This window comes from Anolis sagrei, chromosome X, assembly GCF_037176765.1.
Source record: "Anolis sagrei isolate rAnoSag1 chromosome X, rAnoSag1.mat, whole genome shotgun sequence".
NCBI classification, from domain to species: Eukaryota; Metazoa; Chordata; class Lepidosauria; order Squamata; family Dactyloidae; genus Anolis; species Anolis sagrei.
This window is the reverse complement of record NC_090034.1, coordinates 87,186,716-87,202,872: the sequence shown is the minus strand read 5'-3', so window position 1 is coordinate 87,202,872 and position 16,157 is coordinate 87,186,716. Positions and strand designations below refer to the sequence as shown.

Sequence of the window (16,157 nt, the reverse complement as noted above, 5' to 3'; positions counted from 1 at the left end):
TTGTTCCTGCACCCATTACGGTTCAAAATATTTATTAATGATTTGGATGAAGGTTTAGAGGGCATTCTTATCTAGTTTTATTTATTTATTTATTTATTTATTATTTAAACTTATATGCCGCCACTCCCCTGGGGCTCGGAGCGGCTTACAAGAATAGCTAAAATCTAACAAAGTTTAAAAGCAATTTAAAACAATTTAAAAGCAACAGTATCAAACATTAAAAGCCTGTCGGAACAGGTATGTCTTACATGCCCTGTGGAAAGCTGGTAAGTCCCGCAGGGCACGAACTTCAGGTGGCAGAGCATTCCAGACTGATGGCGCCACTGCTGTGAAGGCTCTGCGTCTGGTTGCCGTTAGACGCAAGGTCTTGACACTGGGGACTTCCAATAGATCTTGGTCCTCAGAACGGAGGGATCTCTGGGGTTGGTAGGGGGTGAGACAATCCCTCAGATACATTGGCCCCAGACCATGCAAGGCCTTAAAGGTGAGTACCATCACTTTGAAAGTGATCTGGTGCTCAATTGGTAACCAATGCAGCTGTAGTAAGATTGGTGTTATGTGGCATCTCATCGGAATTCCCGCAAGAAGCCGAGCAGCTGCGTTTTGTACCAACTTGAGCTTCCGAATCACCGACAGAGGGAGGCCAATGTAGAGGGCGTTACAGCAGTCCAGTCTTGAGATGACCGTGGCCTGGATCACCATAGCTAGGTCGTCCCTGGACAGGTAGGGGGCCAGCCGTCTAGCCTGCCGCAGGTGAAAGAAGGGGGTTCTGCTCACGGCAGAGACCTGGGCCTCCATTGTCAGCAGAGGGTCCAAAAGGACTCCCAGACTCTTTACCAATGATGACGGGCGTAACGCCTCGCCATCCAGGGTGGGCAGATGGATGTCCCCACTGCCCAGTCCACCCAGCCATAGGATCTCCGTCTTTGCTGGATTCACCCTCAACCTGCTGGCACGCAGCCATCCAGTAACGGCCTCGAGGCACTGATGGAAACAATCGGGTACAGAGTCCGGTCGGCCTTCCATCTTCAGCACCAGCTGAGTGTAATCGGCATACTGATAACACTCAAGCCCAAAACCTCGAACCAGCTGAGCAAGTGGTCGCATATAGATGTTAAACAACAAGTTTGCAGATGACAACACGTTGGGCGGGACAGCTAATACTCCAGAGGACAATATCCAAATTCAAAATGACCTTAACAGATTAGAGAGCTGGGCCAAAACTAACAAAATGAATTTCAACAAGGACAAATGTAAGATACTACAGTTAGGCAGAAAAAATGAAATGCAAAGATACAGAATGGACGATGCCTGGCTTGACAACAGTCCACGTGAGAAAGATCTTAGAGTCTTCGTGGACAAAAAGTTGAAGATGAGCCAATAATTTTTTATTTTTTTATTTTTTTATTTATTGTATTTGTATACCGCCTTTCTCAGCCAATTGGCGACTCAAAGCGGTTTCCAACAAATCAGTATGCATAAAACATAATAGATTTTTAAAAAATTAAACAGCATAAGAACATCACAAAAACAATAAAAGCAACATCATCAGCGTCTCATTATTCTCAAGCATTGTCCAATTCCATTGTCAGGTCATTCGATTTCCTATATTAGCTACTCTGTATTTGTAAACGCTTGCTTGAATAGCCATGTTTTAACTTGCCTCCGAAACGTCAAGAGGGAGGGAGCAGATCTGATTTCCCTAGGGAGGGCATTCCATAGCCGAGGGGCCCTCACTGAGAAGGCCCTGTCTCTTGTCCCCGCCAAATGTGCTTGTGACAAAGGCGGGACCGAGAGCAGGGCCTGCCCAGATGATCTTAAAGTCCTCAGTGGTTCGTAAGGGGAGATATGTTTGGACAGGTAAGTTGGGCCAGAACCGTTTAGGGCTTTATAAGCCAAAGCCACCACTTTGAATTGGGCCCGGTAGCAAACTGGCAGCCAGTGGAGCTGGTGCAACAAGGGGGTTGTATGCTCCCTGAGCGCCGCTCCTGTTAACAATCTGGCAGCCATTCAATGTCAAAGATACGTCATCATCATCATCACTTTATTTCTTAATTAGTCGCTCTCCACCAAAGTGCTCCGAGCGACTTACAATTTAAAATAGCTTATACACAATATAAAACATTCAATATAAAAACATTCAACATAAAAACATACAGACTGGGTGATGCCTGGCTTGACAACAGGCGATGTGAGAAATATCTTAAGAGTCTTTGTGGACAACAAGTTGAAGATGAGCCAACAGTGTGATGCAGCATCTTAAAAAGCCGATGGGATTTTGGGCTGCATCAGAAGGAGTCTAGTGTCTAGAACGAGGGAAGTCATTGTATTCTGCTTTGTTCAGACCTTACCTGGAATACAGTGTCCAATTCTGGGCACCACAGTTCAAAAGAGATATTGACAAGCTGGACGGTGTCTAGAGGAGAACGGTTAAAATGATCATAGGTCTGAAGACCATGAAGCCCTATGAGGAGCATCTTAAAGAACTGGGCATGTTTAGTCTTCAGAAGATAAGGTTGAGAGAAGACATGATAGCCATGTATAAATATGTGAAAGGGTGTTTTTTGGAAGAGGGAGCAGGCTTGTTTTCTGCAGTCCTTGAAACTAGGACTAAGAGCAATGGGTTCAAATTACAGGAAAGGAGATACCACCTGAACATTAGGAAGAACTTCCTGACTGTATGAGCTGTTCAACAGTGGAACTCTCTGCCTTGGAGTGTAGTGGAAGCTTCTTCCTCGGAAACTTTTAAACAGGCTGGATGGCCATCCATCAGGGATACTTTCTGCTTTTCCTGCATGGCAGGGGATTGAACTAGATGGCCCTTGTGGTCTCTTCCAACTCTATTGTTTTATTATTCTGACTCCTTGTTAAGAATGGAGGTGAGTCAACTAGAAGTGTGAGAAGTCTACCCATTGGAAAAGAAATCCACTCTTGAAAATATCATGGAGAAAAGGTGTCTCAGCTGAAGTTATTGTCCCCAATCCTTGTTTCCACAAGTCAAATTTTTCAAAATCCCATTCTCACAGGGACAGATAGTGAGGCGAAATCTTCTGAAGAGGGGCACAAAGAGCAAAACAAACACCACAGGGGTGTTAACCCTTCCCTACGCAATCCACAGCAATCTATAGCTATTCGGTTGGAGTTACACCTAAAACATTTACCTGTTCCCCCTTACATACAAGTTCAACATAACCTACAGAATCTTGTTTGTAACATGGAGACTGCCTGGATTAGGAAGGAAGTGGCAGTCTTGGACCCAGCAGGCTCCCAGGGAAATGGAATTGATGATGCGCTTGAAATGGGAACACACCTTCATTCTCACATACATTGTCTCACTTGACAAAGGACAACGAGGGTGTTTGCTAGTGATTCAAATCTTGGCATTTCAAGCCAGCATTTTATGGATGACAAGCATCTTCCTCCAGCTCAGAGGGCAGCCATCGTGACCACATGACCAAACAAAACAGCAGGGAAGCCATGGTAGAAACGAGGGAAGCCATTGGCTTCTAACTTCAAGGACTATAGGCATGAACACACTGCGCTCCAGGAAATGCAAGTGCCTACACTGTGTACTCATTTGAGGAGTAGTATGATGATAGCGCATCCTGCACTTGTTATTCAGAGGAAGGGGGTCATTTCATCCCTGATCTTGGGAGACTCTTTCAACTAGAGGAGGTTCCTGTACTTCTCAGGAAAGCAACACAGGCAATAGGCTGGTCCTTGCTTCAAGGAACCCAGACTTGCCCCAGGAGAATGGGAGATTTTTCCATGAAGCATCACTTTCCCCTTTGAAGATATGTTTCCAGCCAATTTCATACAAATAGTGAAGGAGGGATAGGGCAAACCATCTACAAATTGGCCCAACCCTAGTGCACCTAAAATATATTATAACTGCCCCAAGAATGTTGCAGCTAAACACCAAACCCGATTAATGGATGCCCCAGTATCTGCCTCAAATCTTCTGCTGTTTTCTGTAAATATGGAGAGGATGTGCTAAAGAGCTACTTCTACACACTTTTGTAATTGCAGTCTTGTCAAGCCACATTCCTCCTCTTTAACTGCTCTGGGCAAATAGAGGACAAGCTGGAGGGCATAGTTCAGGACTATGAAGGAACTGTGTTGGCTGCGAAGAAGAGTGTTTGCTTCTCCTGCTTTCCTATTAATGTTCAAGTTTCCAGCACCATTTAGCTCCAATTGTCAATCATCACTTCTTCCATTTGCTCCAACAATATCAACAGAACCATCAGTAGGAGCCACTGGACAGAACAATGGCAAATCTCCTGAAATCTCAGGACGCCTAATTCATGCTTTTCTTCTGCAATTGTATGAAACAAAAGACACTTTAAATATTTATGTAAAAAAGGTAAAGGTTTTCCCCTGACATGAAGTCCAGTCATGTCCGACTCTGGGTGTGGTGTTCATCTCCATTTCTAAGCTGAAGAGCCGGCGTTATCCATAGACACCTCCAAGGTCATGTGGCCGGCATGACTGCATGGAGCACTGTTACCTTGGTTGTTACCTAGGTTGGCAGAAGCTAGAGCTGACAGCGGAAGCTCACGCCCCTCCCCGGATTCAAATCTGCGACCTTTCGGTCAACAAGCTCAGCAGCTCAGTGCTTTAACCCACTGCGCCAATGGTTTGAGTGTTGGACAATTATTCTGGAGATGGGTTAAAATCCCCACTTGCCTATGGAAATCCATTGCAAGTTTAATTTTCTCAATCTTATGAGATAAAGGCAAACTCCATAAAGAAATTATGCCAAGAAAACCATGTACCTTATGAGTTGCGAGAAGCCAGAAGCAACTTGAAGGCACACAACTACAGATATATTCTAACTTTCCTGGGCCTAATTCTATCAGCTCTGGTATTTGTTCTTATCACCAGAAAAGCTGAAATTATATACACATACCTCAAGACACTTTCCTCCCTTACATGAAGTACATCAGAATGGCTACATTGTTCCCATGCTGCACTGTTCTCTTGATAAATATTTGGTACTCAGTCTAAATAATGTTTACTGAGATGAGACACTTTGCCAACAAATAGGTACAAGATGGGGCAGGCAGTCTAGCAAAGTTTAAATAAAGCTGATATCCAAACATTCCTGGGTACAATGTGGATTGGATTAAAAACTGAGAATTATCTATACTTGCAGAATCAGATGTTATAGAACCGTTGTTCCCAACCTTTAGTCCTCCTGGTGTTTTGGACTTCAGCTCCCACAATTCCTTACAGCTGGCAAGATGGCTGGGATTTCTGGGAGTTGAAGTCCAAAACAACTGGAGAACCAAAGGTAGGGAACCACTGCTCTAGAAAATGAGACACATTATAGACTTAATGTGCGCAGTATCTGAAAACTCAAAGACAATGTGTTTTTCTTTATAGGTAGCCATCTCCAATTGCTGGCTCACATAGAAAAAAGGTATCCTTATTATACAATCTTTGGGCTTTATGGAAAGTATTAAATTTGAATACTGTTTCTGGGAAACTACCGTATAAAAGATCAAGTACGCAAAGGGATCTTGTAGTACTCCAGAAACTGAGATAATGAAGTTAGTAGCATACGCTTTCATAGACCTAAGTACTTCCACAGATACAGGAGATATTAAGTTGCTGTTTTCTATGCCACTGTAACTTATACTGTGGTTATGATACAGAAGAAAATGACTTCATGTTCACTTACCCAAAAGAAGGGAGAATGCAGTACTAGATCTGCCTAACAGTTTTTGGGTTTTTTTGGGAGACAATTTATTGGAAAGGTTTTGGTAATGTAAACAACTACACTATAAGCTGTTAATATGGGCAGAAAGTTTTAAATGTCACCCAGCCCACTTCAAGACACAATCTATCTATCTATGTACATAATAAAAGTCAAAGTTTGTATGCGGCGGACAAAAGTGTGGCGGTGTGGCGGGAGGAGTATGTGCCAGCGTTCTGATTGGCTGCCGCTGTGGTCTCTGATTGGCCAGCTTCAATAGGAGCCCCTGGTGAAGAAAAGGGTTCATGACAGAAACGGAGACATGAGAGAAGGAAATTTGCATATGGTCTCTGATTGGCCAGCCTCAATTCCAAGATTCCGAGATGACAAAGAGAGGAAAGGAAAAGGCCTGGGGCTGCGTCAGAAAATAACCAACACAGACCAAACTTGGCACACAGAGTCCCCATGACCCACTCGACATCCTACTGCAGTTTGGAGGAGGATGAACAATGGATGATGGGACTTACAATACCATCACTCACATTCTGAGACTGCTGTTAACCGCATCCAATGACTGATCAGGACCAAACTTGGCACATAGACCTCTCATGATCTACTTTACGTCCTGGTGTGGTTTGACCAGGGATGGACCATGGATTATGGGATTTGCAGTACCTTTGCTGAATTCTTGAGACCACTGCAACCCTCATCCAATTATCGATAAAGACCAAACTTGGCACACTCAGTTTCTGCACTCTACATCCTGGTGCAGTTTGGAAGAGGATGTACCATGGACAATGGGACTTGAAATACCTGCACTCCCTTCCTAAGACCATTACAACTGCCAACAATGATGGATCAGGACCACCATTCACACAGAGAGCCCGCATGACCCACTCTACATCCTGGTGCGGTTTGGAAGAATTTGACAATGGATGATGGGACTTGCAGTCACTTCACTCACTTCCTGAGACCACTGAGACCATCGCCAATTACTGATCAAGACCAAACTTGCCACACAGAGTCCCCATGACCCACTCTACATCCTGGTGCACTTTCGAGGAGGACAGGCCATGGATGATGGGACTTCAAGTACCTCCACTCCCTTCCCAAGACGGCTGCAACCCTCATCTAATGTCTGATCAAGATGAAACTTGGCACACAGAGCACTCATGACCCACTCTACACCCCGATGCTGTTTGGAGGAGGACGGATGATGGGACTTCCAGTACCTAAACTCACTTTCTGAGACCAGTGACCCTCATCCAATATTTGATCAAGGACAAAACTTGGCACACAGAACCCCCACGACCCACACTCCATTCTGGTGCAATTTGGAGGAGGATGGACCACAGATGATGGGATTCGCAGTACCTTCACTAACTTCCTGAGACCACTGCGAGCCATATAAATAACTGATAAAGACCAACCTTGATACACAATTCCTTTCTCAAATAACCCGGGCAGCGCCGGGTCCCCAAGCTAGTATTATATAAAATAAGGCTAGATATATCACAGTACTTTATAATTAACACATCCACTAGGAAAGAGAGTGAACTGTTTATTTTGCACAGTTAAGAGAAAACATCTTTATGATTGACAGCATCATTTGCAGAGCAATGCCAGACATCAGTAAGGATTCTGCTACTTAATCATCATCAAGCTTTTTAATCTTGGACTTATGACGTTCAATTTCTTTTTGCAGCCGCTCAATTTCTTTCTTATGGTGACCTATTTCCTCCTCATGGTGTTTTCTCAGCTGTGACAACTGCTCCTGCTGCAACTTCCTATAACAGTAAAACATAAATTAATAAAACAGGTTCATTCTTACATTTCAGCTAAAATCAATTAGCAAAAAAGAAGAAGAATGTATTTATTTTATGTATATATCATGTAAGAAGCTAATTGAGAGTACAGTTATAATGGCATTATATTAAATTTCCTTTGACCAGAAGCTGGCCACTTTGAGTGACTCTGGTATTGTAAGGAGGTCCTCTATTGTGCAATATGGCAGGGTTCAGACTGCATTGTAGGTGGTCTGGTTTGCTCTTCTCCACACTTGCATGTCGTGGACTCTACTCTGTAGCCACATTTCTTAAGATTGACTCCACATCTCGTGGTATCTGAGCACAGTCTGTTCAGCACCTTCCAAGTCAACCAGTCTTCCGTGTGCCCAGGAGGGAGTTTCTAATCTGGTATCAGCCACTTATTGAGGTTCCAGGTTTTAACCTGCCACTTTTGGAATCTTGGTTGTTGAGGTATTCCTGCAAGTATCTCTGTAGATCTTAAGAATCTATTTATTGATTTAAGACGCTGGCAAAAAGCTCCTGTTTTGTAGCAGATTTCCTATGAAGCGGGTAAGGTTGTATTCCTTTGTGATATTATAATTTTTTCTCATGAGAAAGTGATAATTTACAGTATCATAAGCTGCTGACAGGTCTATGAAGACAATTCCTGTAATCTGCTACCTTCAAAACCATCTTCTATGTGGTGAGTCAGAGTCAATACTTGTGATGTGCAGCTTTTCCCTTTCCTGAAACCAACTTGATGTGGAATCATAGATGGGTCTATTTTTCCCATAATTCAATGCCGAATAAGTCCTCCAGAACTTTAAAAGATGGCACAACAAGGAAACTGGTCTATGGTTTTTTGTTTTTTGCCATTACGGTCTTTGCCTGATATCAAAATGGCTATGACTTGCTTTCCTCCAGATTTTACGGATCTAACAGGATGCAATGGAGTTGTTATTCAGCTTCAGCAGCCAGCACCTTGCTTTTGGGCCAAAGTTCTTAATTTGTTCTATCTGTAGATCGTCCACACCTGTTAAAGACAAGTGCAACTGCAGGCATGTGTCCAATTCTCTTATCTTACACCATGGATGAGCAACTTATTTTATTTATCGTGTCAGGAGCGAACCAAAACAGTTGTATTGCATTAAAAACCAGACAAACAAACAAACTAAACACAAAGTTTGCAGACTTGGTATTCTATTACATGTCCTTTGACCAGTATCTGGCCACTTGGAGTGCCTCTGGTGTTGCTGCAAGGAGGTCCTCCATTGTGCATGTGACGGGGCTCAGGTTGCATTGCAGCAGGTGGTCAGTGGTTTGCTCTTCTCCACACTTGCATGTCGAGGATTCCACTTTGTAGCCCCATTTCTGAAGGTTGGCTCTGCATCTCGTGGTGCCAGAGCGCAGTCTGTTCAGCGCCTTCCAAGTCACCCAGTCTTCTGTGTGCCCAGGAGGGAGTCTCTCATCTGGTATCAGCCATTGGTTGAGGTGCTGGGCTTGAGCCTGCCACTTTTGGACTCTCGCTTGCTGAGGTGTTCCAGCGAGTGTCTCTGTAGATCTTAGAAAACTATTTCTAGATTTAAGTCGTTGACGTGCTAGCTGATACCCAAACAGGGGATGAGCTGGAGATGTCTCTGCCTTGGTCCTTTCACTATTGGCTGCTACTTCCTGGCGGATGTCAGGTGGTGCAATACCGGCTAAGCAGGGGTTTAACCTGCCGGCACAGGTTAAACCCCTGTGCCGGCAGGACTGAAGACCAACAGGTCACAGGTTCGAATCCGGGGAGAGGCGGATGAGCTCCCTCTATCAACTCCAGCTCCTCATGCGGAGACATGAGAGAAGCCTCCCACAAGGATGATAAAAACATCAAATAATCCGGGCATCCTCTGGGCAACGTCCTTGCAGACGGCCAATTCTCTCACACCAGAAGCGACTTGCAGTTTCTCAAGTCACTCCTGACACGACCAAAAAAAAAAAAAAAAGCCAAAAGCAGGCCCACGCTTCCCATTGAAATACTAATAAATTTATATTTGTTAAAATTGTTCTTCATTTTAATTATTGTATTGTTTTTAAGTGTTTTTTGCAGTACAAATAAGATACGTGCAGTGTGCATAGGAATTCGCAGGTTCGCAGCTTGGGTGTGATCCTGGACTCATCGCTGAGCCTGGAACCCCAGGTTTCGGCGGTGGCCAGGGGAGCATTTGCACAGTTAAAGCTCGTGCGCCAGCTGTGCCCGTACCTTGGGAAGTCTGACTTGGCCATGGTAGTCCACGCTCTGGTTACATCCTGTTTAGACTACTGCAACGCTCTCTACGTAGGGTTGCCTTTGAAGACGGCTCGGAAGCTCCAACTAGTCCAACGTGCGGCAGCCATGATACTAACAGGAGCGGAGCGCAGGGAGCATACAACTCCTTTGCTGCACCAGCTCCACTGGCTGCCGATTTGCTACCAGGCTCAATTCAAAGTGCTGGCGTTGGCCTTTAAAGCCCTAAACGGTTCTGGCCCAAGCTACCTATCCGAATGTATCTCTGCTTATGAACCCACCAGGACTCTAAGATCTTCTGGGGAGGCCCTGCTCTCGATCCCACCTGCATCACAGGCACGGCTGGCGGGGACGAGGGACAGAGCCTTTTCTGTGGTGGCCCCTCGGCTGTGGAATGCCCTTCCCATGGACATTAGATCAGCCCCTTCGTTAATGGTGTTTCGAAGAAAACTAAAAACCTGGCTGTTCGAACAGGCGTTCGGTTAAACAATGCAATGTACACGATGGATATAGGAAACGGAATTATGGAAGATGAATTGGATCACGATTCTAGTTACAAGACGTTAATGTGTTGTTATTGATGTGTCATTTTGTATATTATGCTGTTAATGGTTTTTAAATTTTGTATGCTGTTGGATTGACTTTTGCTCTTGTTGTAAACCGCGTTGAGTCGCCTACAAGGCTGAGAAATTGTGGTATACAAGCAAAGTAAATAAATAAATAAATAAATAAATTCATTCGTGTTTTTTTCAAATTATATTCTGGCCCTCCAACAGTTTGAGGGACTTTGACCTGGCCCTCTATTTGAAAAGTTTGAGGATCCCTGTTAAAATCGCCTCTTCCCATTCCAGCTAGTCACAGAACACCCAGGAGTGGTATAGCTATTCAGAATAAAGGGCTGGGAAACCTACCTGAAATAGCGCTCCTCTTCAGCCGCTTCCTTCTTGCCAAAGGTGCCGCCTGCCTCACGGATCGCTCCGCTTTTTCCAGGCCCGAACTGGGAAAGGGGAAAGGACAAAAAGGGATGGAGGGAGGGAGGCTGCGGCTGTGGCCCCCGGCCGCTCCCCTTCCCTTCCCTCTCCCGGCCAGCCCCCTCAAGGCGCCCCCTTCCTACCTGGTCCGGCCCCCCATTGGAGCTCCAAGCTCGCTGCTGCTGTGGGAGAGCCATAGCCCCGCGCAAGCCACACCTCAGCACCGAGCCCACAACCGCCATGACAGCTCCGTCCTTGGCAAAGGGTTGGGCCGCAGCGTGAACGAAACACCGAAGGACGTCCGGAGTCGAGCGGAAGTAGTGGGAGGAGAAAAGGCAGAGCCAATCGTCGCAAAGCCCGCGAGCCAATGCCACAGTCAGTCAGTTCCTAGAACGCCGGAAGGAAGGAAGTTCAGAGGAAGAGCGGGAGGCTTTACTTCCGGCAACAGAGGGAAGCCTCTGGATTCCTTGCAGAGGTTTTGGCTTGGCCCTCAATTCCGTGGGTTATGGCAAAGGAGGTCCCTTTCAAACAGCCCTATATCCCAGAATAACAAGGCAGGAAATCCCACATTATTTGAGTGTGGACTCAGATAACCCAGGGCCCTTCCACACAGCCCAATATCCCAGAACATCAAGGCAGGAAAGCCCACATTATTTGAGTGTGGACTCAGATAACCCAGGGCCCTTCCACACAGCCCTATATCCCAGAACATCAAGGCAGGAAAGCCCACATTATTTGAGTGTGGACTCAGATAACCCAGGGCCCTTCCACACAGCCCAATATCCCAGAATATCAAGGCAGGAAATCCCACATTATTTGAGTGCGGATTCAGATCACCTGGGCCCTTCCACACAGCCCATTATCCCAGAATATCATGGCAGGAAATCCCACATTACTTGAGTGTGGATTCAGATCACCTGGGCCCTTCCAAAGAGCTCTATATCCCAGAATAACAAGGCAGGAAATCCCACATTATTTGAGTGTGGACTCAGATAACCCAGGGCCCTTCCACACAGCCCTATATCCCAGAATATCATGGCAGAAAACCCCACATTATTTGAGTGTGGATTCAGAGAATCCAGTTCAAAACAGATATTGTGGGATTTTCTGCCTTGATATTCTGGGTTATATGGCTGTGTGGAAGGGCCCTTACACTCTGCAATGACAAACTGAGGGCCCTTCCACACAGCCATATAACCCTGAATATCAAGGCAGAAAATCCCACAATATCTGCTTTGAAGTGGCTGTCCAAGTCCTGAACTGGTGCCTGGCCTCTGTGACTGTCTGGATGAGGGCAAGCAAATTGAAGTTGATTCCAGACAAGACAGAGGCCGAACAGGGTATAGGGTCACAGCCTGTGCTGGACGGAATTACACTCCCCTTGAAGGCACAGGTTTGCCGCTTGGGAGTTCACCTGGACTCATCACTGAACCTGGAATCCCAGGTTACGGTGGTGGCCAGGGGAGCTTTCGCACAATTAAAGTCAGACTTGGTGACGGTGGTCCATGCTTTCGTTACATCCAGGATAGACTACGGTAATTCACTCTACGAGGGGTTGCTTTTGAAGACTGCTCGGAAGCTTCAAATAGTCCAATGAGAGACAGCCAGGTTAATAACTGGGGCGGCATACAGGGAGCACACAACTTCCATGTTACACCATCTCCACTGGCTGCCAGTTTGCTACCAGGCACAATTCAAAGTGCTGACTTCGGCCTATAAAGCCCTAAACAGCCCTGGCCCAATTTACCTGTCCAAACACATCTTCTCCTATGAACCATTGCAGAGATTAAGACCCTCTGGGGAGGGACTGCTCTCCATCCCGCCATTGTCACAGGTGTGACTGGTGGGGACGAGAGACAGGGCCTTCTCGGTGATCCCCCCCCCCCTATGGAATTCCCTTCCTGGTGAGATCAGATTGGCCCCCTCCCTCCTGTCCTTCAGAAGGATGGTAAAAACTTGGCTGTGGGACCAAGCCTTCAGGACAGTGCAATAAGACAGTGATAGGAAACTTTACCAGGCCAATTTAGATTTGACACAGATGACCAAGACAGTTTTAAACGGTGTATTTTAATATTTTGATAAATGCTTTTAATGTTTATGTATACTCATATGAATTCTTGTCCCAGCATTGAATGTTTGCTATATATATGCTGTGCTCTGCCCTGAGTCCCCTTTGGGGTGAGAAGGGCGGAATATAAATAAATAATCAGAGTCCACACTGCCATATATTCTGGTTCAAAGCAGATAATGTAGGGTTTTATTCAGCTATGTGGAAGGGGCCTCAGATAATGTGGGATTTTCTGCCTTGATATTCTGGGATATAGGGCTGTGTGGAAGGGCCCTGAGAAAGGACCATGGGAGCTGTAGTCCTGAGCTTCATTCTTGGGACCTTTCTACACAGCTGAATAAAATACCACATCATCTGCCTTGAACTGGAATATATGGCAGTGTGGACTCAGATATCCCAGTTCAAAGTAGATATTGTGGGGTTTTCTGTCTTGATATTCTGGGTTGTATGGCTGTGTGGAAGGGCCCTTGGTGTAACAGCCAGGATTTGCCTTGCCTTCCTTTGAGGCTGGAAGAGAGCTTTGCTCAGCGGTCCCCGGGAGACTCCATGGTCCCCAGCGGCAAATGCACAGGCCACCACACCAGGCTGCCTGTCACACTTATGTAGATACAGGCTTTATGGGTCTCTGGCATTTACTTGTCAGTATGCAAGCAGACATCAGGAAACAGCCAACCCATGTTCATCCAGAAATCTCTGGGTCCTTTAGAGTTTATTCTCACAGACGAATTCACTGAGGGCCCTGAGAGATGCCTCCCCACAGTATTGCAACACATCCAGGCATCCCCTCAGAACGTCTTTGTAGATGGCTGATTCTCTCATACCAGAAGCAACTGAGGGCACTTCCACACAGCTTTATATCCCAGAATATCAAGGCAGAAAATCCCACATTATCTGCTTTGAACTGGAATATATGGCAGTGTGGACTCAGATAACCCAGTTCAAAGCAGGTATTGTGAGATTTTCTGCATTTATATTCTGGGATACAGGGCTGTGTGGAAGAGCCCTGGGACATTTTCCCCATTTTAAAAATCTAAACTAGTCTTATTTCCTGCACTCTATCCCTGGAGACCCACCTTTCCATGACAGTGGGATTGCATTGTGTTGTCAGGCAAGGGGCTGTCCTTATCTACACTGACCATTTTAATGCAGTTTCAAACTGGTATTGAAAAAAGTGATTTCCCTGTGTAGATGATTACACAAGAAATCCTGGGAGGCCTGGAAAGTTTGAGGCCTGGAAAGTGATGACACAAACTACAGATGCACATTAAGGGCTTTCTTTCCCACACCTTTACAAGAGTTTGAAAGGAGATAGTGTCAAAAGAGGAACCTATCGAATTCCAAAAGGACTTTCAGCTTTGGCAGCTCACAAAGGTGAAAGGAAAATCCAAAGCTGAACAACACATAAAAGAACATGAGATGTGTGAGACATAAACTATGACATAAGGCTATGGAATGCCTTACCGGTAGACATCAGACAGGCACCATCGTTGCTGGCGTTTCGGAGAAAGGTCAAGACCTGGCTTTATGAACAAGCGTTTGGTTAAACAGTGCAACCGAACATAGGAAGACGGTAAATGGAACATAGGAATGGCACAAGGATTATGAGTTCGGATCTGATTTCATTGAGGCGCTATGTTTGTTTCATGTTGTTTGTTAATTGTTGTGGATCGGTGTTGTTGATCCTGTTGTTACATTTGTTGTGTTTTTAATTGCACTGACACTGTTATGATAATTTGTACCTTGTAAACCGCATTGAGTCGCCTGTTTGGGCTGAAAAATGCGGTATAGAAATAAAGCAAATAATAATAATAATAATAATAATAATAATAATAATAATAAACCAGAAGAAGGTAGAATTGTAAAAGAAGAAATGGAAAGACAAACATGGCATTATTGGATAAATGAGATAAAGTGGATAGGGATGGCACATTTTGAGTCATAATAACAATGTTTTTATCAGGAAATGAAAATCGAAGAAGAGCTAGAGTAGCATTAGTAGTGAACAGTAATGTTGCAAAAGCAGTCATTGCAAACAATAGGCAATGGCAAATAAAAAAGTTACAGATTGCTTATCTTAGGGCTCTTCCACACAGCCCTATATCCCAGAATATCAAGGCAGAAAATCTCACAATATCTGAGTATGGACTCAGATAACCCAGTTCAAAGCAGATATTGTGGGATTGTCTGCCTTAATATTCTGGGATATAGGGCTGTCTGGAAGGGATGTTAGTCCACACTGCCATATTTTCCAGTTCAAAGCAGGAAACCTGGGATTTTGTTCAGCTGAATATCTGCTTTGAACTGGGTTATCTCAGTTCACACTCAGATAATTTGGGATTTTCTGACTTGATATTCTGGAATATAGGGCTGTGTGGAAGGGCTCTTAGATGCAGCCACACACACCCCTCCCAAAAAAGTGAGTCCTCGTGAGGTGTAGACCAACAGGAAATGTTAAAAGAGGTGCTATCCCACTTTACATTCTATGGTTGCCTCCTACTGAATCCTGGATTTGCAGATTAGGGGAGGGCCCTTTTAAAATTCTGAGTCAGACAGATCCAGCCCCTCCCTAAACTGCAAACTCCAGAATTCTGGAGGAGGCAGCAACAGGGTTCAATGCGGAACAGCAACACTTTAAAATGTAATGTGACAATGTCATAAGCATCTTTGAATTCATTTAACAGAGTCCCTGTATTTCCAGCCTTTCCTTGGTATGTTGTTCATTCGTTCAGTCGTCTCTGACTCTTCGTGACCTCATGGACCAGCCCACGCCAGAGCTCCCTGTCGGCCGTCACCACCCCCAGCTCCTTCAAGGTCAGTCCAGTCACTTCAAGGATGCCATCCATCCATCTTGCCCTTGGTCAGCCCCTCTTCCTTTTGCCTTCTACTTTCCCCAGCATAATTGTCTTCTCTAGGCTTTGCTGTCTCCTCATGATGTGGCCAAAGTACTTCAACTTTGTCTCTAGTATCCTTCCCTCCAGTGAGCAGCCGGGCTTTATTTCCTGGAGGATGGGCTGGTTGGATCTTCTCGCAGTCCAAGGCACTCTCAGAACTTTCCTCCAACACCACAGCTCAAAAGCATCGATCTTCCTTCGCTCAGCCTTCCCTAAGGTCCAGCTCTCACATCCGTAGGTTACTACAGGGAATACCATGGCTTTGACTATGCGGATCTTTGTTGCCAGTGTGATGTCTCTACTCTTTACTATTTTATTGAGACTGGACATTGCTCTCCTCCCAAGAAGTAAGTGTCTTCTGATTTCCTGGCCACAGTCTGCATCTGCAGTAATCTTTGCACCTAGAAATACAAAGTCTGTCACAGCCTCCACATTTTCTCCCTCTATTTTCCAGTTGTCAATCATTCTTGTTGCCA

The 16,157-nt window shown here is 45.2% G+C and overlaps 1 protein-coding gene across 1 annotated transcript; it reads right to left on the bottom strand.

The window, feature by feature from the left end:
* Positions 1-7,246: 7,246 nt before the first annotated feature.
* Positions 7,247-11,047, bottom strand: ATP5IF1 (ATP synthase inhibitory factor subunit 1). The gene is made up of 3 exons (XM_060783959.2): positions 10,866-11,047; positions 10,663-10,748; positions 7,247-7,485 (listed from the first exon to the last, which is right to left on the bottom strand). The coding sequence occupies exons 1-3, from the start codon at positions 10,962-10,964 to the stop codon at positions 7,347-7,349; spliced, it is 324 nt and encodes a 107-aa protein (XP_060639942.1). The 5' UTR covers positions 10,965-11,047; the 3' UTR covers positions 7,247-7,346.
* Between the last annotated feature and the right edge of the window lie 5,110 nt (positions 11,048-16,157).